Here is a 25,597-nt window from a genome sequence, read left to right on the forward strand (position 1 = left end):
AAAGGGGGCAACATCATTATGGATGAATTTAGATTCATACGAGGCCATGTATATATTTGCCACAGTGGGCGCACAGGAAGCCCCCATGCTGACTCCCTTCATTTGTTGGTATAGGGAGCCATTGAATTCAAACGTGTTTTCAGATAAGACTATTTTGAGGCAATCTAAAATAAAGGTTTTAGAGCATTCTACCTCATATGTGTCTATGAACCAGGCTACAGCTGTAATCGCTCCTGATTGCGGTATATTCGAATATAGGGCTTCGATATCCATAGTGATCAGCCATTGTGTTTCTGAATTGAAGGACAATGTTTCCACTGTATTGATGATGTCCCTGGTGTCCTTTATGTGGGACGGAATTCTCGAGATGTGTGGTCTCAAGATGGTGTCCAGATATTTGGACAAGGGTTCTGTACTAGACCCAATAGTGGTCACTATGGGTCTATAGGGTGGATCTGTACTATTTTTATGAATCTTGGGGACTCCGTATATCGCAGCCATCTTTGGTTGGTTTACATTAAGGAATTGCCATTCCTTATCACAAATGATGTCGTCATTGAGTGCTTTCGTGGTCAAATCAAGAATCAAGGACTGAACTCGTTTGGTCGGATCTTTTTTGATCGCGACGTAGTGTCTCTCATCGTGCAACAGTTTCTCCATATTCTGGATGTATGTATCAGTATCTAGGACCACAATGCCACCTCCTTTGTCACAACATTTGATGGTAATATCTTTATTTGTTTTAAGTGCTGTTAGCGCTTGATGTTCATCATGTGTGATATTGTAATTCGGTGGTGGTATGTATTTGGTCGCGGCTGTCAGTTTGTTAAAAACCGTATGCTCAAATATAGCTATTTCTGGAGAGACTTGTTCTAGAGAGGGTAAGAAAGTTGACCGAGGTTTAAGTCCTGATAAGTTAATCATTCCTTCTGAATCAGGGTTGGTGTTTTCAAAAAAGTTTTGCAATCTAATCTTCCTAAAGAAGCTCATTAAATCCTTAAAAAGTTCAAACTTGTTGATGGTACAATGTGGAACAAAGCTTAAACCTTTAGTCAATAGTTTTTCAGTTATGGAATTCAATGGATTTTTGCTGAGATTGAAAATAGGAATCTGTTCTAATCGCGCCAATACTGTGCATGGCGCGTCACTAAGTATTGATTGGGGTTGGGATACATGACTGGAGCTTCCTGGAAGTTCTGAGGTGGAGCATATGTATGCATGGGTGGTCCAGGGTATTGTTGATTTGGAGGTGGGTAGTATTGATTGGGCTGTTGGTAGTTGCCTCTGAATCTCGGTTGATATCGGGGTTTCCATCGTCCCCGGGAATTTCCTCGCCTGGATAAAAAAGGCTTATTGCCTCTATTGTATCCTCCTCTAGGATCATTGTCACCGTTATTGCTACCATTATCAGACCCTGAAGTATCTGAAAAGGTGGTAACTTTTTTAGGAATTTGATGTTGATTGGGTGTGTTTGATGTATCACCAAGTGGTTCTGGCTGATAATAGTTATCTGCTAGATAAGGATAAACTTTTTCTTGGCTGAAGTACTGGACATCTTTTTTAAGTTTGTCCGTTTTTCTTTTGAGAAGGTAGTCGCTGTAAGATTGCATCTCTTGTTCCATACCTTCTAGTTTTTTTACTGCGTCTTCAACCGCAGAACAATTTTTAAGTTTGAGTTCAAGCTCTTTTATTTCTGTCAATAGGGTTTCCACTAGATGTTTTGCTGTTTCCACAATCAACATCATGAGGTCCCTGGAGCATCTGTTTGCTATGAGGGACCATCTTTCCAGGAATCTACGTATTTGTACGAAGAGCCCGGGAATATTTTTCACTCTTAGGCCTTGAGGGATAACTCCTGCCTTAAGGTATTGAAGCATGAAGTGGCCATGCAGCTCTATTCTTTTTGTCTTTTTCTTCAATGCTAAGAGTTGTTGGTATTCGGTATTAGTTTGTAAATCAATATTGGTTGGATTGTCTGCAGTAGCAAGATCTCCAACCATGGAGACGAAATCGTCATCCGAAAACCCAAAGGTGAGAAGTTTGTCCATAATGTCTGGGTCTGGAAAACAGGTAGGGGCAGAAATGCAGAAGAAGATAAGGTGAAATATTAGAAATAGGTTTCACAGTGTATAGGGGAAGAAAATGTGTATAGAATTACAAAGTTGATGTTTGGTATGAAGAAAAGGGTGTATATGGTACTGAATCCCTGGCAGAGTCAAAAAGTAAGCGCCAATATAAACAACAATGATAACAATACTAACTATAAAATCTAAATAAACCCCCGCACAGACAGGCTGTGGAGATAATGTATGTAAGGAAGGAGAGGGGTATCCCCGACTAGAGTTCCTAATTTCGGGATATGTGACCGTGTGTCAATACAATAATTAGGAACAAGATAAAAGGGTGGATGATTACTGACAAGAGAAAAGGAACACTGAATCAACAAACAAGTTTACGGTGCAGTTAGGTTTCATATCTTTTGTATTTTATTAGACAATCATATATCAAAAGAAGGGGAAGAAAGGGAGGGACCAATATATTTTATACATTCATTATTATATGGTCTCCGTCATATTCTACAACAGCATAAAGTTATACACATTTGTTGCTATGGACAACTTGTTTGGGATTTACATTTGTAGTGCTGTGTAGAAGATTACATTAAAATACATGGCTAAAGATTAGAGTGTTACTACGCGCGTTTCGGCTATTTAGCCTTCATCAGGAAGCCATGATGAGTATTTCTGAAGTACCTGTGCATCCATAGAAAAGGAAAAATAGAGAAAAACATATGTATGAGATAACGGTTCCTATCAATGTCAGTATAGAATCCTAAGCTATTTAGCTCCCACTAGTAACAGCACTAGTCCTCTTAGTTAATCCTTGGACTTACCAAGTAAGCACCGCTTTCTATCTTTATAGCTCCACCTGCTAACCCTGTAAGCAGAAAGGACCGGCTACCAGCCAATATACCAGTGATCCACACAAGGTATGCTCGTTCTATTTCAGCTTCCATAAGTAACTGTATTAGTCCTCTCAGTTAACTCTTGGACTAATCAAGCGAGCACCGCTTTCTATTTCTATAGGCACGATCTATTAGTGCCATTACTGCCACCAAACATCCAGTGATCGCTCCAAACGGAGGACCCACCATACCTACAGAGAGGTATCATGAAGTGCAACTAAATAATTTCACGCACTACTAAAGACGGTCGGCAAGCTCGTTATCATATAGGTACCTCTCGCTACCATTATTCATAATCATATAATTCCGCTGTGTTTCTAATTTATGCTCTAACCATCATACTCTCGCCCCATTCTACCAGAACTTTATCTCCCTCCACTGGCAACCGAACAGTATCTACATTATTCGTCTGTGCCAATACTGCAGGACGTTACATCAATAAGTCCCGGGTGAGCTTTCACTCTTTAATCTTCATTCTTTATCCTGTATCTCTTTCCTCTTTCTCCTCCCCTACCCCTCACCTCTACAATTATTTTAGGTTACCCACCTGCTATCTAGGTGTTCCTTGGGGTTCCAATCTATCTCAGCTTTCTCACTCTTATAACCGATCAAAGGTTCACAAAAGTATACACAATTTGGTCCCACCACTTTGGCCCTTATTATGTACAAGTGTATGTGATTTCAACTACCAGCCCTGAAGGCATACCCTTCACATCAGCCCATTAAACTCGAAAAGTATATAAATGTACAGACACGGTATGACCACTAGCAGATGCATAATAATGTAGAATGTGTGAAAATTCACATAGATACAAATATTGTGCATAGAATATCATGTAAATAGTTGTAAATATGTGTAATAGATAGAAGTGATGTATTGACATGTATATTAGTACTGTTTTCCTTTTAAATCGTCATCTCATCAACTTTTTGAAGAGATGTGATGTTTTTAGATATTAGATTGTAAATAGCTTAGGATTCTATACTGACATTGATAGGAACCGTTATCTCATACATATGTTTTTCTCTATTTTTCCTTTTCTATGGATGCACAGGTACTTCAGAAATACTCATCATGGCTTCCTGATGAAGGCTAAATAGCCGAAACGCGCGTAGTAACACTCTAATCTTTAGCCATGTATTTTAATGTAATCTTCTACACAGCACTACAAATGTAAATCCCAAACAAGTTGTCCATAGCAACAAATGTGTATAACTTTATGCTGTTGTAGAATATGACGGAGACCATATAATAATGAATGTATAAAATATATTGGTCCCTCCCTTTCTTCCCCTTCTTTTGATATATGATTGTCTAATAAAATACAAAAGATATGAAACCTAACTGCACCGTAAACTTGTTTGTTGATTCAGTGTTCCTTTTCTCTTGTCAGTAATCATCCACCCTTCTATATTACTGCTAGCGCCACTGGACAACACAGCAGCTACGTCAGGCCAAAACAGATTCCCCATGGGGAAAAACAACGCCAAACACGCGAAACTACAATTTGACAGCAGGCTCAGCACCATGCAAGGGCTACCCTGCACGCATTCTGAAACATCCCCGGAATGCTCTGGCTGTCCGCTGCAACACAATATAGACATTAAGGAGATTCATGTTGAGGTCTGCTCCAGTCTTAATACTATTGACGCTGAGTTTGATCGGTTACTAACGGCCTGGAACAGGTCAAGTAGACAAACATGACTACTGCATTGACCAACTGGAGCAACGGGTATCTAACATGGACGATATAAATGCTGAGGCAATGAAGCAACTGTTGAAAATGTGCAAGTTTCTGGAGGTCATCAGAGCCAATAACGAGGATCTCAAAGCGCGATCCCTCCGCATTAATCGTAGAATCACAGGCCTCCGAGAGTCAACCAATATTACAAAAATGTAGGTCTTTATTGAAAACATGCTTAGAGACCTCTATGGGGACAGGCTGCCACCTATGATTGCGGTGGAACGTGCATATAGGTCACTGGGCGTAGCCCAATAGTGGCACGTCTACTGAACTACTGTGACCGGAATGTAGTGCGACGCATGGCCGGAGAGCAGGGCAAACAGCAGTTCTTTAATGACGTAAAGCTTCATTAAAATTTGCTAAACAAATTACAGCACACAAGGGCTCATCTAAGTCTTCCCCAACTAAACGGTCTGACCATACATTGAGCAACAACAATGTATTCCATGTAACTTGCTGTAATGGATGTACTTATTTGCATGCTTTGACCTCGTGTTGGTAGCTGAGAAGCTGACCACATTGTTTTTCTGTTCACCACTTCTTAAGCTACCCACACACATGAATGTTAACACTGAATAGACGAGTAGCCTATGCAGATTGATACCGTTATTACCAGTCTGTTTGATAATGTTGATCTCTGCCACCCTGCCATCCTGGTAGGGGTTGTTAACCAGGGTTTGCTCTGATGCATGGGATGAGTCCCCTTGAGCTATGGTTTCATAATCAGGTTCTTGGTGGGTTGGAGCATGACCAAGTTTGGGTGATTGTTATGGGTGGGGAGGGAGAGGGTTGTTGAAGGTTTCAGCAGATTCAGATAAGGAACAGTTCTGGCGTGCTTCTTGTGTGTGGGGAATAACAGGTCACTCGCACCATAGCACTTTACCACATACTGATTGATGTCTTGTGTTAAATTTCTCAATTGGAACATTCGGGGTCTCATTGACCACCGAAAGGCCCGGCAAGTTTTTGCTGATATCCAGCGACACTCAATAGATATGCGCCTGCTGCGCCTCTCACCAAGAGCTCCACATCCAGGCTTAGGTCGAGCCGGCTGGGCAAGAAACATTTCTCTTGATACTCCAACTACAGCCGGGTGGAAGGGGGCAATCATTTTTAGAAAGGGGTTGGGGTGGCAGTCTTGCAATATTAAAAGCGACACGCAGTACTGGCGGACTCTCAAGGCTAAGAGCGACACAGTGAGCAGATATGTGATTGATTATGGATGACATCATGGGACACCCTATCAAAACAATAGCGGTCTATGGACCAAACACAGACACCCCAATTCTTTACAGATATTTGGAGGCAGGTTGAGACACTTGGGCCGGGGGCCACCTTGTGGGAGGGTGACTTTAATGTTCTACCCCGGGACGACCTCACCCGCAGGTGTCTGCACAGCTGTGCCTATTAATGAAGGACCTTGATTTAGATGACATTTGGCGCTACAGAAACGCAGCACTCGGGGAAGGAACATGCATAAATACTGCACATTCTACCTGATCACATTTAGACTACTGGGTTGGTGGTGCAGGATGTGGTGGCGTGGTCAGCACAGTCATCTTGCCTCCTGCGCACTCTTTCAGCTCATGCTATGGTACTTTCAGAACTGAAGCTGCTAGGTGTTTCGTCCCGGGCCTTCATGTGGTGACTGCACCGGGCGCGCTATGGGACTAAGTGTTTTAAGAGGATGTTAGGGCAGCTAGCATAACATACTTTGCCCACAGCGATAAGGGCGGTGTTATGAGGGCCGCCCTCGGGGAGGCCTTCAAAGTAGTCATCCAGGGGGCATTCGTAGCCAAACAGAGGGGCGTGCTTCGGGCTCTGCCAGGTGATATATCACAACTTTAACGGGAAATCTGAGATCGATAGGTACACTTTCCTGAGGGGACCCTGAAAATCCTTGCAGGCATACAGGGAAAATTGTCAGAATACGAGGAGGCCACTCAGCGGGAGGTGCACTACATCGGACGCCATTCAAGGGCGTGCCGCTATTTGAAGGAGCAGGACCCTAACCCTGTTAATGTGGAAGCCATGAGCGAGTGACATTACCGAATTGTAGGTCAAGGAAGCATGCATGCATGCAGGCACTGCGAATATCTAGTCATTGATGCAATCTTTCTTTTTCTGACTCAGAGTAGATACTAAATTGGCTTTACAATAGGCTTGCAGGTTGGTCCTGGCTTCCACTGTCACTTACAGGACGCCTGGCCATTGGTAAAATGAATAGATTACCAATCTTTTTATTTTTATCCCTATTCCTAAATTTGCTGCTTCCCTTACCCCTCTGCTTCCACAAGCAACTTTGCTCACGACTCATTTCACTTGAGTTGGCCTTTATCGCAACCACGTATTGCCTGGGAGGTTCTGACACCCCCCTTTGAGTAGAGTGGTCTCAGAGCTCCAGGCTTGGATTATTACTACACCCAGGCTCAATTTGCACATCATTTGCTGCTCCCTAACTCGTTTATGGCACACAATGTCCCTGAGTGCGACTGGGTAGTGCACTGTCCATTGCAGATGGCCTTGTTTAAGACTCTGGTGCTCCTGTGCAATAGCGTGGACACAGTGTCCTGCACTGTATGGGACGCACTACGCCCTACTAGAACACTTTTTTGAACCTTCGATGCCCATCATTGAACATCCCTTATTGCCAGTTCATCTGATTCTGGCTCGTGCGCTGGACTACAGAAACTTGGACTTACATCCACGGACGCACTGTTCCCCAAAAACACCTATATTTATCACAGGACGCCCTCCAGGCCGGCGCTACTACCTTTCTTGTTACCTTCACATATTTTCAAGTGCGCACGCTATTTGTGGAGTTCCCCGATGCTACTTCGATATTCCATGTACTGGGGATGTTTCTTACAACTATCTTGCACCATGGACTTATCAGGAGACTATACGCTGACATGCAACGCACTGCTCCAGTGCACATACCTAACAGTAAGACAGCATGGGACACAGACACACAATGGCAATACTGCTGTTAGCAGTCACACTCATTATCCCTGAACTACCATCTTCAACTTATACACTTCAAACTTCTACACAGAATGTATCATACCCCTGTGGGAAAGCTCAAAATGGGATTGGGGGAGACTTCAAATGTGGCAGGTGCTCTGCCTATGACTTCTTACACTGCTCCTGGACATGCCGGGATGTCTACCTACTTGGAGGAGATTTTTACTAGATTGGGTGACATACTAGGGCTCTCCCCTAGTGGCACTATTAGGATTTGTGAGAGCGGTTCCTCCGGATAGGCGCAAACTGGCTGTGCTTCTGTTACTGCTAGCCAAACGTAGGGATGAAAGGGGACTCCGCCGATGAGATAGGGACGCCGCGCTTTGCCCCAGGTGGCAGACTGGCTGAAAGATGCCGCATATTGCTGGGAACAGCTTGCGGCTTACTGGGAACTCATGCCTGTACCATCAAGACCGAAAGATATATGGTCCCCACTCAAGGAATATTTGCGTAGTCCAACGCTTGCTGAGCCAGTGGATGACAGGATGTCGAAATAATTTAACCATATTGAGCTATTGAATTATTAGCCCCTTGGACTACCGAAAAGGCCATACAATGGGGATGATCTGACCCCCACATGCAAAGATGCCTGCCCCAATCGATGGTGCCAGACTCCATTTAAGCGCCTGTACTCATAAACACGCTGATGCTGACTTATCTATTGTATTTTTCTATTCTTGATCTTCATCTAATGCATTTCTCCTGACAGTGGTAGGGACCAGTATGATGACCTCATAATTATTGGATTTATAGTGTGACATTACATGAATATTGGACGCACAGTGCATAAAGTACTGTAATATGCTGTCTGAACTATGTACTGTACGATTATGAACGAAGACAATACACTTACTAAATGAAAAGGGGGGGGGGGCTTGCCACAATTAATTGTAGACACCTCTAGAAGCATGCAAACCTGGCATTTGTTTGGGTTCTTGATCAACCAGCCAAAGTGACACCTGACTCCTTCAGAGTCTTTATTCCATAGCTTGTTTGAATAGCTTTATTTCGAAATATTTGTCATTTCATAAAAGCATTACAGTACAAGACCGATATAAAAATATAAAACAATTTAACATTTCAACCCTCTAATCACTTTGTACAATAAACTTTAATATACAGACGTTGGTGGAAGGATAAGGGAGGGGAAACATAGCATCGGATGGTTAGAACAAGTTGAGTCTATGGGGATAACCTTACTGGAGGAGTAATTTCCTCACAGATCTTATCCTCCATACCCAGCCCAGAAATTTTGCCAAGCAACATGCAAACAGAGGGCAGGCATCCGATCTTAGGATTTGTAGGGCCTCCAAGTGCGACCGAGTGCCCAGACTCATACAAAGAGGTTTCAACCATCTCCTGCGGGGAGCTACATACGCTGGGCACTCGAACATTAGATGGGCAATAGACTCAACCCTGTTAACACAAAAAGGAAAGAACGGTATGGTTTGCCAAGGTGGTTTCCAGCTTGCTGTCCACTGTCCTAAAGGCAGAACTCCAACCCTGAATTTAAAATACAGAGACCTATCCATCGAGTTGGAGATCAAGTCCAGATAAGGTTCTCTAGAGGGGAGATCTTTAATTAGCAAGAACTCAACAGCAGATCTACATAGTTTGGAATTACTCGCTCTCTCATTTGCCACCCAAGCCCAAAATATTTTCTTTAACAACTGTTTAGGTGGGGATGTTCTGTTGGCCCAAGCGTCTCCCAGGCCCAGTTCACAAAGGAGCCACTTTACTTCCTTGAGCCAACCGATAATGTGCCATCCCGGGGTTGAGAGGAGTTCACGCAGAGCATCTGCGTAGCTTGAGAGTTCTGGTACGTTCCATAATCGAGCCCACAGTAGGAGAGGACGTAGCTTTGCTTGCTCGGATATGGGGCGTGTACCTGCATCAAGTAAAAGAGGGAGAGTGGGAGTACTGTGAGGTAGCCTCAATAGCTCTTTGTGAAATTTATTCTCGAGGTGGGTCAAGGTGTCAATTTTCTGCGTACCCCACAGTTCGGCCCCGTACAGCGCCGCGCTCACCACCTTGGCCCTATAAATATCTAATATCACCCCAATGGGTTTAAGGGGTGAGGCGCGATGTTCTTTTAACAATGCCCCTGTAACCCTCCTATGAGTCAGGATGATTTTTTGATGATGAGCCTTCCAACTCATGGAGTCGGAAAGTCTGATGCCTAGATAGTCGAATTCCCTTACCCTTTCAAGTGGGACTGAGTCTAGGGTTGGAGGATAGACTGTCTTCCTAGGGGGATTCAAGACCAGGAATTTTGTTTTGCTTATATTAATGACTAAACCCCTAGAGTCACAAAAGTCCTGGAACCTAGAAAGCAACGTTTGAAGGCCAACCGGAGTTTTCGAGATCAGCAGGGTATCATCTGCAAATAGGAGAGATGGTATCTTCCTGCCCGCCAGGTAGGGTGCGTCTGATGGTTGTTTAAGAAGGTGCTCCACCACTCCGTTTAGGTAGAGTGAAAACAGAGTGGGGGCTAGCACACACCCCTGGCGGACACCCCTATCTACAGAGATGCGAGATGTTTTTTGGCCCTGTTCGCCCCATCTGATTTGTGCAAAGTTGCTTTCATGGAACTTGATAAGCAAAGCCAGCAAATACGGAGGGATACCCAAACCCACTAAGACATCCCACAATTGGTCGCGTGGGACTAGGTCAAAGGCAGTCCGCAGGTCTATGAATGCGAGATACAGACTGCCTTTGCCCAGTACGACCACTTTCCAATAAAGCATTAAAAGTCGGAATGTCTGTTCAATAGTGCCAGTTCCTGATCTAAAACCAGCCTGAAGGTCAGACAGAACCTGATTTTCTTCGGCCCAATTCAAAATCCTTCCTAAGACAACTTTGCCTGCTACCTTCTGGGTGGAGTCTAGCAAGCTAATGGGTCGATAGTTGGCTGGGTCGTCCCTACAGCCTTTCTTAAAAATCGGGACGACTTCCGCACCCATCCAAGAGTCCGGGAGGCATCCACCAGACATGGCCTCATTCAGAAGTAGGGCAATAAGTGTGCTCCACGCCTCTGAGTTGACCCGTAACAAATCACCCGGGACGCCATCTGGACCTGCAGCCTTGTTGGCAACAAGGCATCTAATTGCTCCTTCAACTTCCTTAGCTGCAAAAGAGTGGTCAGTGTCTGTAATACCGGCCGGCACTCTATGCCTGGGACCCCTGTTCTGTCTTGGTCCCCCTGAAGGAATGGAGTAGAGCGGGGAACAATGAGCAAACCAGGCCTCCCCTGTGATGTTACAAGTCAATTGTGAATCGACAGGCCTATCCCTGCCTCTCAACAAATTCCAGAAGCCCTTCCTATCTTTTTTGGAGCTAGCGTCCATTAGGTCTCTCCAGAAATTAAATTCATGTGCTTCCCGTGCCACAGCTTGAATTTTCTTGTAACTTTTCCTAGCGAGACTGATTTGAACTGGGTCTTTAGATTCCATAGCAGCAGTTCGGACACTGGACTTTTTAGGGCCTTTCCTCTGTAGCAACAAGTCAAGAACATTTAGGCTAGGATCATGATGTTTCAGCCTCAGTCCTGCATCTCATTCAGAGCAGCGATGAAGGTTATTGACCGCTTGACTTCAATCATCCTGCTTCTATTCTTTGCCAGGTGACATATTCAGGCTCTGTAGTGGAATCTGAAGTCTCAGTGGGCTCGGCACTAAGAAAACCTGTCAGATGTCCTCCATGTTTCAGAGTAGACTGCACACGTTCTGGAGTGGTGGCTCCTTGACTATAACCTGGCTATTGGCAGACCCATCTCCCATCCACATTCAGAGCTGACGTTAGTAGCAAATGTGTTACTGCTGAGTTATAAAGGTGATCTGGGAGAGGATGAAGATCAGAGGGCTCTTATCTCCGGTGGAAGTCTGGCTTCACATTGTTCTGTTGGAGCTGCAGGCCATTTGTCTGGCATTGAAGGCCTTCCTACTATCAGCTAAAGCAAGGCTAGTACAGGTTCTTGTGGACAGCTCCATCGCCTTGTGCTACTGCCACAAGAAGAGTGGAGTGAGGTCCTAGGTACTGTGTTAAAGGACACTTTGCACACACGTTCATCTGAATGTTGCCCTTGCATTGCATCTTTGCGCGCCTGGTGGGGGGGGATACCTGGGAGTAGCCGCCTCTTCAGCGTCACAGTGAGGACTCAGGATAGCATGTGCCCAGATAATGCTGGCATGAAGACATTCGTACATCACGTTTACTGCTGCAGATCATGACTCAGGCCCCCCTGCTTCATATGGTTTCATATCCCCCAGATCCCCTTACTTTGTGAGCAATATCATTGTTTAAGCAGCCAGCCCGAAGTTGTTGTAGGTGACTTGCTGTGTATCTCTCGGCTTACTGGTTGGGTGTCATCCTCAGGGTTTATGCTGCCGGCCCGGCTAGGGTTGTAGGCACCACTCTGTTTTCACTGTTCCCTGTTTTTAAATAAGCAAAGAAAGACACTTTGCTTATGGAGTCAGTTGGAGTGTCCGGTCATCTCCCTGATCTTGAACCACTTGGTGGGATCTTTAAACGCCAGGGTGGACGAGTTCAGTCAGCGATGCCTGGGGGATCACGAATGGGGGGTGCGGGGGGGGTGCATCTTAAGGTGGAGTAGGGTATCTTGTGACTTTGCCGAGAACCCTGGCTGGATTTTTTCACCTCTGTTGAGTATGTGTAGTGTAAAAATTTCAACACGTTGAAGTTCACAAAAACGCTCTCTAGAAGGCGCATTCAGACTAAAGCTTAGCACAGTACTTCTGTATGCCTTTTTTGCCTTTGACTCTCCTGCCCAGAGTTCTGAAGATCCTAGTGGCTGGAAATTTAGCCAGGAGAGTATGGTACCTAGAACTTTTGGGCATGCACATCTGTCCTCCAATCTGTCTACTGCTTTGGGACAATCTTCTGTCACAACAGCATGGCTGGATTCTCCACCCGGACCAGTACAATCTACACCACCATGCATGGAGATTGAGCAATGCCAGGTGACTGCTTTTGATCCAGCACCTGTGTAGATGTCATTCTCACGGCCAGGAGTGCATCTACAAAGTCCATTTACGCTGGGCACTAGGAAAGAAGTGTGGCATGGTGTGGAATCTACAAAACTGATCCTTTGGTAGAAAAACTGTTGCATGTTTTATTGTTTATTTTGTCTTTGGCTCAGCAAGGTCTTGCAGTGGGCACAGGTAAAGGTTATTTGTCGGCGCTTTTGCCCTTCTTGCATTTGACCAACCAACCATCCATGTTCTATTCACATGTTGTGATGTGGTTCATTAAATGTTTGATATAATTTTCCTCCCAAACGGTTTGTGATGACATAGTGGGATCTTAATTTGGTACTTACTTTCCTCTGGTCATCCCCTTTGAGGCGAGGTGCCTCTGCTTTTTGCATCTCCTAACTCTCAAATCTTTCTCCCTTATGATTGCCAGCTCATCGCATAAGTGAATTCCAGGCTATCTCTATACAATCACACTACCACATGTTTCCCTTGGATAAACTGATGTTACGGACCAGGGTGACCTTTTTGCTACGTCGGGACACCTTAACATGTTTGGCAGTGTATCACCCTCCCAACATTCTTTGCCCAATCTGAGCCCTTGAATTAGAAGGAAAGGTTCCATACGCAGGACCCCAAAAGGGACCTTAAGCTCTTACATCGATCACACCAAAGACCATCGGATGCACGGAACAGCTTTTTCTGGGGTGCTCGGGGGCAAAGGTAGGGCTTTGCATGAAAAGACTTAGTCAAGGTGGATAATCATTTGCATTAATGTCTGCTACACACTAGACATCAAGCAATCCTTGAAAGCACTGTGGGCTCATCATACGAGACCAAGGCTTGTACCACTGTGTTGGGATAAGCAAAGTAGATTTTCTACTCGATTGGCAGCTTTTCAGCGTGCATGGTGGCACATGCCACCCAAAAATCACAATAGGGGATGCAAATTAGCGTTCGCCAACTTAATGTTGGCGAGACGCATACAAGAAAAAAATCCACAACGCTGCAGTTGGCAGAGTTTGCCGGAACTCCTCGTTCCAGGTGGAACACAGTCGGGCATACTCTGCTGAGAGAGTGAAATTATTTGCCCACCCCAATTAAATATACATGTTTAGAAAGTTATAGAATATTTAGTATCCCAGAAATGGGCACAATGAAGCTGTCAAGCAAGACAATTCTTCTTGCCATAAAAAGCACATAGGTGGTCAACCTCCACTGTAGGTATGCGAACCTAGTCACCCCTTAAGAGGAGTCCGAGGTATTCATCTTTCCTTAGCATAAATGAAGTGTTGCCCTTAGATGATCGTTGTTTATTTCAGTTATTACCAAGGACAGGCTACATTTTCCTATTTCAGGAAGAGTATAGTGTGTAAACCATATTATCTGAGGTGGTGGGTGGGCATTCCTAGGTAGGTATTGATTGAGTGGAGTCTGCTCCACCGTGGTCAGCAGCTACCTGGGAGTGTCAGCAACCCTCCTCGGACAATATTAGAATTTTAACTCAAATTCTTAAAAAAATAGCAGGAATTTCACCTAATTGTGATATGAAGTTTTTCATTGGATTACTTAGATGGAAAGTTACAAGAAGCATACCAGAGTGATTTTTTTTTGGTTATAAAGTTCTGCTGTTTTTTGGCTCCAATAATGTATTACAGTTAATGACTGGCTTTAAGGGCACAATGATGAGCATATAAAAAGGACGATTTCAGATTTTAGTCACAATATAAATAATTTATTAGTGGAATCCTACTGATTTAAGGAATTATGTGTTGTAATGTGATAGTAAGCTCTTAACTTCTGATCGCTATTCTCATCGCTGGGAATTGATGAATCATGTTTGCAAGGAAATTATTTTTTATCATGGTTATCTCTTGGAAAAATAGAAAGTGCTCTAGAAGCGCGGGTCCTTTTTCTGTAAATTCACAAATATTTTCTGGATTCATGTGAGATAAATGTCCAATATGCTGAGTAAAATGTACTTGCAACAGCAGTCTGTTAGCTGGTTCACCTGTGTTATACTGCAGCTTCCTCACCTGTGTTGCTTCACTTTGCTGCAATAAACAAGTCCACAAAAATATTTTCCTTTTTTTTTTAATTATATATTTAAATTGTTTGAAACTGTGAACATTGTGCAGTCCATGACTGTTTCCACTGTCTTTTAAAACAAACTTCATTTTTCTGTCTAATTTACATTATTTAAGGTGTTTTATTTATACTGGAATAGTAATTTATATATTATATACAGCAACATTTGTTAATGACTACATTTATTTATTTATTTATATATATATATATATATATATATATATATAGATGTTTTATCATATGTTAATAGTTAACATGCACTAAAAATGTACATACATACACACACAACAGGCAATCTGAGTGTAGCCGCCTTGGTCCTATACAGCTGTCGGACACACAATGCACTATGTTAGACTTAAAAAGGATTATGGTAAAAAGTCAGTAATTTTTATTGTAGACCTTTAAATGTTTTGCCTTTAGGTCAGAGATCTGGCTTGAAATATTGGTATGACAAAGAGTGGTTGAAGAATGGACACTTGCATGGCTTATCATTTTTGGAGGAAAACTATTCCCATCAAAACGCCAAGAAAATTATAGCCACTCACCAGCTTCTTGGTGATGTGCATCGTGTAATAGAATTACTGCACGGACTCCAATTAAAGATGAGCGTTTTACAGTAAGTGCTTTTCAGTCACTTGTGTTTTAGTTGAAAGAAATTATAAATTTAAAAACTGTGCCTAGTTCAAAAGGCCCTGCAAAAAAGGTTCAAATTATTTGCTGTTTATTTATACAACATCGTGCAGAGCTAGGTGTTGTACAGGGTAATATGAAAAAAGGGGTGTTGGCATTAAAAGCATTCTCTACTTTGTTGCCTCTATCTGAATATGTTCTTGCTCCTCATGAAGTATACTTAGTAAATGTATTACTGCATAAATCTGAAAGAGATTATTAGTTATAGATTCCTTACCTTCGAATTACCCCCAGGTGTCGGACTGGATCCAGAGATTTTTTTCTTTAGCAGTAGCCCTGCGCGTCGGTAGGTGGCGTCGGTCGACTCTGCGTCCATTGTTAGCATCGTGGTCGCCGGAATTACGTCGCGGAGTCTACTTAGACGCCAACCACTGTGCGCTGACGGCAGTTTTTTCTTTTTCCGCGTCAGCCAGCGCAGACTTGTTTGACTTTTTTCGAGTCGTTTGACTCCTGGTGCACATAGGGATGTCCCATTGTTGGACCGGCTTCAAGCCTTGTGACTCCTGTCACAAGTTGATGTTGGTCACGGCCTGCACCTCTGGTGCCTGGAACGCGAACACGACCTGAAGTCATGCTCCGACTGTCGGGCCATGAACCCGAAGACTTTGCGCAAGCTGGCCCGAATGCTTCTGGAGGCCCGGCAGTCAGCTCTGCTCGAGGTCCTGGTAGAGAGGAAGGTCACGGGACTGGCCTTTTAGTCACCACCATCATTCCTCCTCGAAGTCTTCATCATTGGGTAAATCGAAGCACAAGAAGAGGGCGAAGAAGCACTGTCGTTCTTCGCCTTCTCTCCATCAATCAGCTGACGCGACATGGGATGCGGAAGGTTGTCGTCCTTCGCCTCCGGCCACGAAGCCTACTGGAACGGTTCTGAGCTTCCCTCCCTTCATGGAAGCCGGAGCGCCCTCTGCCCAGCTTTGTGCATTTTTTTTTTTATTTTAATTTTTTTTTTTTTTTTTTTTTTTTGTTTAAGAAATTTTTATTTTGTTTTAAAATGAACATAGTATAAATTGTATTTTTAATTTTTTTATTTTTAGTTCTTATGCATACATTGTATACAAGGTCAACGTCACATACATTACGAAAACCTAGTAGAACAAACCACCCGTGGCTATATATTACAATTAATCATTTGCCTTCTTCAGTGTGATAAATTGCTGAACCATCAGTATACATGTACAGTACTACTTTTCTGCATTTTCAGATGACGTTTCTTGTTCAGTGGACCGTGAGATTGCAATAAGGGCTCCCAGATGTCTTTGGGTCTCGAGGGGGCAGGCAGCTCCTCTGCATATAGTACAAGATTGTCCCTACAGTACACACGGTCCTATATCCATGCAGAGTTTTAAAAGGAAATTGTCAGTTTTATGGGTATGTTGCTGAACAGGTACAAATATCTTGGTTAGACAACCATCTTAATGAGGGCTATGCGGTCTGCCAGTGCAAAGGCAGCGTTGACCATCTAGCCACCAGTTGCTCCAACACAGTGCATGCAGTGCCATAATTCTCCTTTATGACTGTGTTGGAATCCCAATGAACCCATACCTCCAGGTATTTAACAGGTTCTGACGACCATACAAGGGGAAACTCCAGAGTATGAGGGGTGGTATTTGCAGTCAGCGGCACTACCATAGATTTGTTCCAATTAATGCTAATTTCAGAGAAAAGCCCAAACTGGATATATTCGTATAGCACTGGTGCCATAAAGGTTGTGGTTCCCTAATAAAAAGCAGCATATCTACCGCGTATATCGATATGCTCACGGGGCGATGTACAAAACTCATGGCCACCGCACTATGCCACTGTCTAATGATGCATGCAAGGGCTTCCAACACCAGGGCGAAAATAAGTGGTGAGAGGGGACATCCCTGCCTGGTTCCTTGCCCATTTGGATAGGGTCCGATGTAATACCATCCACACTAACCCATGCCGTGGGGTCAGTGTACAGCAGTCACACCCAATTGCTATAAATGTCAGGGAACCCCATATGTTTTAGTATTTGGAATAAATAGCCCCACTCCATAGAGTCAAAGGCTTTGGGCGCATTAAGCATCACTGCTGCAGCTTGTAGATCAGGATCGAGTGTATGGAACATTGCGAATATTGTTTGCAAGTTGTATGATGTGGACCTATCCAGATTGGTCTGGGAGGCCCAAGTTCGGCATCAGCGTTTGAAGTCTGGTGGCCAGGATTTTTGCATCTATATTAATAAGAGACAATGGACGATAGGAGTCGCAGCGGGAAGGCAGTTGGTCCTTTTTCAATAAAATGATTATCAGGGCTTCCGTTAGTGGTAGCCTACCTGATTCATAAGCTTCCTCGCTTCTAACGTAGTGTATCAGTTCATCTGAAAATTCCTTTTAGAATTCACATGTAAGTCCGTCCGGCCCCGGTGCTTTCTTATTGGGTAGAGTTCGAATCACCTCACGGATGTCAGCCGCGGCAATTGGATGACCTAGATACTCCCTTTGTCCTTCGGACAGCCATGCAATTGCAATGTCTGCTTGGTAGCCATCCAGTTCCTTAAAGTTAGTGCCTCCCTTTGAGGTATACGGTTCCGCGTAGCAATTTCGGAGATGTGTGAGAATATCTTGTGTGGTATGATGATCCCTCCTGGCATCATCTGTATTTTAGTTATTGTTTGTGTCTCTGTTCGAATTTTGATCTTAGTAGCGAAATTATGTCCTGCTAGACCACCTTCACCATATGTGCGGGCCACATGTCTCATGGACAGATAGCGAATTTCTCCGGCCGCCAGTTCATTATCCTCAAGTAGAGAGTCCTTGATTTGGGCTAACGTCCGTGTGCATTGGAGAGTCTCGCTCAAGCTGAGCCGGTGTTTTTTCAATTGACACGAATATCCTTTAGGATTCCCGCTGATGTGCCAATGCATTTTCTCCTAATAGCGACCTTGAAGGCCTCCCAGAGAACGGCAGCACTGTCAAAAGATCCATTATTTTGGTCGAAATATTGTACTATAGCCTCCCGTATTGTGGTAGCGTATAATGGATCAAGTAGCGCTTCAGATCTAAAATGCCATGTGAACTGACGATGGATGGTTTGTGGAATGCGCAGTGTAAGCCTAACGGGGTTATGATCTGTTAGCGTTCTGGGTAACGTATCTATTGCGGAGACCCAGGCATTCGCGCCCCCACTCAGCAACCAATAGTCCAGCCGCAACCAGGTGCCATGCACGGTAGAAGTATGTGTGCCCTCCAATCTCTCAATATTATGAAGGCGCCATGTTTCTGAGGCCCAGCTCAGACATCCCATCATTAATGACCTGAGCTGCTTTAGGTGATTGTCCTCCTTGCCTGCTCGATTTATATTTGCTGGGGTCCAAATGTGTATTCAGATCCCCATCTCATATTATTTCAGCTTCGGGCCAATCAATCGAGCAGTATAGAAAATATATTTTCAAAGAAGCCGGGATTGTCTGTTAGGTCCGTAGACGTTCGCTATAGTCACCTGTGAACCGGCTAGTTTGCCATGTGTGATTGCATAACGGCCAGCAGTGTCTGTACAGTGTTTGATCATGGTGAAAGGAAGGTTTTTCTTTATTAGTGTGATTACCCCCCTTGCGTATGAAGAATAGGAGGATGCCAGTCTATATCTGGTCCATTGCGTACCTACTCTGGTCTCAGATTGCTTTGTCAGATGTGTTTCCTGAATGAGGGCGATCTTTAGATCATGTCTATCTAAATACACTAGCACCTTTTTTTATCTTTTTAGGGTAGTTAAGCCCACGCACATTCCACTTCAAACGTGATTGTTTCAGTATCTTGTAGTGTCATGTAAGCCTAGTGATCTACATACGTGTTGCATCATAGGATTGAGGCAAAACTTCGATAGTCAGTTTGAGGTCTGAATTGTAATTTGCCACGTAAAACAGTTCCATAGTTCCCGTCCTCCCAGTACCAACCCCCGCCCACTTCAGCGCCCCCAACTTGCTAAAGCCATTCCAAAATCTCCAGAACAACTCACAAATGCAAAACATGTCTGCAGGTAACTGTGGGGAACACCCATGGGGGAACGCTGGAGCACATTTAACCTTCCAGATGCAAAGGGAGGCGGCCAAACTGCAACAGTGGTTTTCCCAAAATTATTACTTTTCAAGCTAGAGAAGGGCAGTGGTTATCATTTGTTTGAGCAGTAACTTGATATCATATCTGCGTAGCAATAATCTGAACAGCCAGTCTGATCAACACACAAGAGTGCCATATTACAACTTCCACGTTCATCTGTCCTCAAAAAAACAATCGTAACTGGGAACTAGACTCAACCCCCTACCCAACCATGGTGCCCAGCTGACATAGCCATGCTTAGGGTTCTGAGATTCTCAGTCTTCTTGTTCTGCTGTGCCTGGGGCCTCCCGGTCCCTGCATTTGAGTCTTGGCATATTCCATCGCAGCCTTAGGATTAGTGTTTCCCTCTGCACCAATGCACAGCCTCGCTTAGCATAGCATGGCCTATGGCACTCTTTCTGCCATTAGGAGTTTCTTGACTGCCTGGTACTCTTTTCTTGCAGCTTGGACCGTGGCAGTGAAATCCGGATAGAAAGCCAGGTTGTTTCCCTGATAGCTTATAGTACCCTTTTCCCTTGACATACGGAGAATTGAGTCACAAACCCTGTAATTCAACAGGCGTGCAATAATCGGTCATGGAGGGGCACCTGGGGAGGACGAGCAGCCAGAAAACGGTGCGCACGCTTCACGATCAGTTATTGGGATAAATGTTCCACCCCAAAGATCTCATGTAGTATCGCCTCTATATAGGACTCCAGTCGCTCGGTGTTTGTGGATTCTGGCAGACCAGTAATCCTTAGATTGTTGCGTCTGGATCTGGCCTCCAGGTCCTCATTTTTAGCTTATATAATGGCTCGCACTTTTTCCATGTCAAGGGTCTTGGAGGCAGTTTGTTGTAAGCCATCCTCCACATCCAATATGCGTGTTTCCACCACTCTCCCAGAGCACACACCTCAATGTTGGCCTAAAGTGTCAGCTGCACCAACGCCCTTATTTCGGAGCGGAGTCCCCAATTTTGCTGCAAGCACACATGGGGCCATTTTCACTCTGCCTAGCAGATCGATAATCGTGCATTGAGATCGCACTATCCATACACAGTGATGATTTGGTTTATCAGTGAGTTCACACCTGTGCCACGGAAACACGCCGGGGTGCTCCTGGGTTCATATAATCCAGTGCTCACCTACACACCCAGTCTCAGTTCGGGCTACGCAGGGGGCGGCAAGATTGAATCGCGCTTACAGATGCCACCAGCATAGGCCGTCCGCAGTGCGTGTCCCAGCACTCACCGGCAGATGTTGTCTGCACAGCAATGCCCACTTCAGCTCTTGGAGGGGCCTACATCACTCTGATGTCCTCGCAATCGCTGCACGGCGGCTGGTAAAGGAGAGGGCTCGCAGCCTGATCAGCACTCCCCGATCAGCCATGCCGCCTCCTGCTCACTCACCGACCGTCCCGAAGGATGATGACTACAGCAGCAATGGTGGGGGCCTCTGTCGGGGATCGCTTGCAGTGAGTAGCACAGCTTATTTCTTGCGGCGAGCCGGTCCGATCCGCGCCAATCTGATTTTCAGGGTCTCTGGTGGGCTGCCATGGTGCCGCCCCGGGCCCTCAATCTGTCAATGCAGGGTTCTCGATGACTAGGGCAGCATTCCACAACCCGGACGCTTCTAATCCATCCGGCTTATTTCCGCTTTACTGCCCTTCTGTTTCAAGTGGTAGATGCGATCGGGAAAGCAGGATTGTTAACGGATTGTAAATTCGCCCGGCGGAGCTGCACTACAGCTCAGCCATCTTGCCGTGTGCCCTCTAGCTTTGTGCATTTTACGAAGCCCTCCACTCCATCTTTGGGCAGCCCGACTCCACCGTGCGTTTCCCGTAGAAAACGTATGTCTGGAGCTATGCGTTTTATGTACTGTGCTACTACCCCCTTCTCGATCTTGTCCCCTTGGCCTGTCACGCTACAGGCAGGATTTTCTTTACAGGCAGGAGTTTAACCTCTTTGTGGGAAGAGTGATGGTGTTCAACATGTATTATAAGGCAATAAAGTATCCCGGACGTGCATTATAAAGATATTGTGCATCACCTCAGAGACCCTATAAAGGAGCTCCGCATTCAGCATCATTCCTCTATTAAGTCACAGAACTCCCCAAGGACTTGCAATATCCTTGTAATGTAGGTGGCCAAGTTGTTTATCCCATATACCTTTTGGTTGTTGAAAAGCAATGTTCGAAGCAAAACATGCTCATTGAAAGCAATATTTACTGGGGTTTTTTTAATGTGTGTTCAAGACAATTCTAAATACATCAGTCACTATTAAAGTATATTTAATCGAAAATACCACTCAAAAACACGATTTAAAAAAAAAAACACAAAATCTGGAAATGGTCTGCCAATGCTTGCTCTTTCAAATGTGTGAACTCTGTAACTGACGAGTTCCAGGGGGCTCCATAATGAATTGCCGGGTCACTCGGGTAGTTTTGTTTTGACTCTGAGTCAGGATTGCTAAGCCTGTTTTCCTTTGTTTTGGCTATTTAACTGAACATTCTTTCTAGTTGTTTTGGCTAAATGACCAGCCCAAAAATCAATTTTTGTTTTTTGAAAGCAGATTGCATTCCATTTCTCTTGAAATATCCCTGCTTCCATTTCTCGTGTCACATTCTGGCTTTCTTTAACAGGTGATCTTCCTGTGTGGCAAGAAGACCCAGAAGGAAGATCTCAGCATTTGTGTAGTCTGTGTTCCATTGTGTGGATTATGGCACAAAATGATATAATAGCAACCTAAGCAATAGTCTTAGAACTACAGTGAACCAGCTGGATAAATAGAAGTTGCAGTCTTATATGAATGCCTAACTCACCACAAGGTGTCGGAGGAAAAGGTTCTTCTTTACGACTTGCAGTGACATTTTCTAATACCCTGACTGGTTCCTAGGAAAAAGAACGATCCTGCTCTCTGTTGACCACAAACGATTTGACATTAAGATCTTTGAGAGAACCTTTTCCCATCAAGGGAAGCAGCATTTCCTTAATTGTTAAGTTGTCAGTCCGTTCTGAAAATGACCTTAGCAGCACATAGCATAGGAGTAAGAAGAGGAAGTCCAACTCTCCTTCCTCCAAGTGCTACAACCCTGTTTCTGAGAACAGACTGCCTATACTGTCACAAGACGGTGGCAGTCCCATTCAGCATTTGCTGCCTGAGCCTGAAACAGCTAAGGCAGTTATGCTGCTGTAGCATTATTGGTGCCTCCTCTGTAGGGAAGGCTAAGGGAACAAAGAGAGAGAATAGTGTGCTAACAGCTTGATAAAGGCCTTTTCTCAGAGGCAGGAGTCCCACCTCTTCAAAGGCACTACTTGCAGGTCTCGCTCTTAAGCAAAAATCTAGAACTTTAACTATGGAGACAACCATTTCTGATTCAAGTGGATACCATTCAATCTACAAAATTTAAAACATCATGCAGGTTTCCTGAAATCATCTGTTTTCATAAGGCAATTAATAGGACTGCTTGAAAGTTAAATATCGATGGAACTCCTTCACTGGCCGAGACCACCACAGCCTTTGAGATAATAGAACTTGAGTCCACTTCTCCAGGCATTTTGGAAACTACCCTGGCCATTTTCCTTAGGCTGTAGTTTATAAAACCCAGAGAGAGCAGGTAGCAGGAAAAACGTACAAAGTACAAGAATCGGATCTGTTAGTCATCCTCTTGATTCGTTAGGTTCATTGACTAGGAGTAGATGCAGCACCTCCGCATCTGCGTTAATGTTACCTTCAGAAAAATAAGCAGATGCATGAATTCGCTGGGAAGAAAAGTGTTGCAAACATTATCTCCTTTCTTCTGTGCTGCAAATGTAGTAATCCTGCTAGGCACATGCATTTTTCAGTTAATTAACGTTGTCGGAGTACTTAGACGCCACGTTCGCCCTCTGACGTCAGTAATTATTTTTTCCGCGCCAGCAAGCACAGATCCCAGAAGAGCAGTACTCCTTAGTCTTTGACTAACTTTTTTCAATCTATTTTGGATCTTGTTGAGTCATTTATCGACTCCGGTGCCAGTAGGGATGCCTGGGTTCAAGCCCTGTGACGACTGTAGCCGACTGATGTTGGTTACCGACCCCCACCGTCGGTGCCTTTATTGCCTCGGGCTGACCATGATGAAATGTCGTGCCCTGACTGCCGGGCCTTGACGTCGAAAGCTAGGCGGGAGCGGTCCCGTAAGCGACTCAAGCTCCGGCAGTCGGCCCCGCGCTGCTCGAGGTCCCAGTCCAGGATGAGGTCGAGGGACCGGTCGCGGAGCCGCAGTCATCACAGCTCGGCGAGTCGACACCACCCGTCGGGTTCAAAGTCCTCAGGTAAGTCGAGGCACAAGAAGTCGAAGAAGCAACATCTCTCTTCTGACTCCCCGCGACGCTCGCGTGACGGGGCCGGCGGTTCGGGCGACACCGCCTACGCCGCTCCACCGGACCTGCAAGCGCCGCGTCCAGCTTCATACCCGCCGGTCCCTGGGTTGCACGTGACGCCGGATGAGATCAGGGCCTTCCTCACGGCCATGAGGTCGCGCTTCACTCCGTCGGATTCCGCTGAGGCGCCTTCGGGCCCTGCGGATCCGTCTGGGAGCCCAAGCGGGCCGGCGGCTCCAGCCCCGGCGTGGTTGGGTGCTTCGGCCCTGGCGCCGTCGATGACTCGTCCCGACGCCGCAGGGCCCCTCAGGATCCAGGCCTGGATCCGTGACGACGCGGGTTGACCTCACTACCCCTCTGCCGGCGCCGGCACCAAGGGTTTCGCCGACGACGTCGTCCCCGGATCCGGCGTCGGACCGGCGCTGTCCGGTGCCTGCTTCGACGCCGAGGGATGAGCAATTCTCCATCATTTTACCCTGACTATCAGGAGATAGATGTCGGGGAGGACTGGGAGGGGTCTGAGGACCCTCTGGCACAGGAGTGTAAGTTGGGTCAGGACTGGGCAGTTGAGCTAGGGGAGGCCAGTGGACTGGACACTTTGCCCGACACTGGATTTGTCTCCCCTCCTAATGTGGCTACGGAGGAGGGGGCTGCTTACAGCGTGGTGTTGACGGGGGCGGCCAAAGCCTTGGCTCTTGAGCTCCCCGTCGCGGCCGTGAGAACTAACCTCCTCACTGAGGTGCTCCGCAGGCAAGCTCCCCGGAGCCTCTCCTGCCGTTTAATGAAGCCCTCTCGGACGTTCTGCTGGGCACCTGGTCCAAGCCAGCTACAGGCCTTCCTGTAGATCGGAACGTGGCCCCACGCCACCGCCAGGCCCCGGGCGACCCATGCTTTCTGTCCACCCACCCCACCCCTGAGAGTCTGGTTATCCAGGCCTCTAATTCCCAGACCGCATTCCCGACTGCCCCGCCAGATCGGGAATCCAAACGGTATGAGCAGTTTGGTAAGAAGCTGTTCTCACTCAGTTTGGGGCTGCGGTCTGTCAACACCGCCTGCCTTTTGGGCCGTTACACCCACCCTCTGTGCGATCCGGTTGCGGACGTGCTGCCGCAGTGTCCGGCGGAGGCCCGGGGAAAGCTCGCTCAAGCCTTTGTCGAAGGGCGGTATGCAGCGCGTTACTCCATACGATATGGATTGGATACCACGGACTCTCTAGGTAGAGCGATTTCCACGACGGTGGCGGCTCGTCGCCACGCCTGGCTCGGGTCCGCCAACTTGTCTGCTGATGTCCAAGCCGTTCGATGGCCGTCGCCTTTTTGGCGACAAGGCAGATGGTGTGCTTGAGCGTTTCAAGGATTCCAGGGCTACGGCCAAGTTCTTGGGCTTGTTGGGCCAGCGCCAGCAAACTTCTGCCTTTTGCACCTTTCGTGGCCAAGAAAGGGGCACCCCTTCACGTCCTGCCAGCCACAGGCCGTAAAACCAACCGCGTGGCGGATGTGGGAACCGCTGTGGCAGTGCCAGGGGACAACGGCAAGGCCAGTCCACATCCACCCCCGCAGCATCTGCCAGGGTTCGCCATCACCTTCTCCACTGGCGCACCATCACATCAGACAGGTGGGTGCTGCAAATCGTCCAAAGGGGCTACTCCCTCCCCTTCGAGGCGACTCCTCC

At 45.8% G+C, this 25,597-nt stretch overlaps 1 protein-coding gene across 3 annotated transcripts in view; it reads left to right on the forward strand.

Annotated features, from left to right (window-relative positions):
* PHF20 (PHD finger protein 20) overlaps window positions 1-25,597 on the forward strand; it is a 1,067,420-nt gene that overhangs the window by 943,955 nt on the left and 97,868 nt on the right. For all 3 annotated transcript variants that reach the window (XM_078652233.1, XM_078652235.1, XM_078652234.1), the window contains exon 19: window positions 15,234-15,429. In XM_078652233.1, the coding sequence (XP_078508359.1) occupies window positions 15,234-15,429 (196 nt within the window). The remainder of the gene's footprint in view (window positions 1-15,233; window positions 15,430-25,597) is intronic.

The sequence above is a fragment of the Lissotriton helveticus genome, chromosome 7 (genome assembly GCF_964261635.1).
Source record: "Lissotriton helveticus chromosome 7, aLisHel1.1, whole genome shotgun sequence".
NCBI lineage: Eukaryota > Metazoa > Chordata > Amphibia > Caudata > Salamandridae > Lissotriton > Lissotriton helveticus.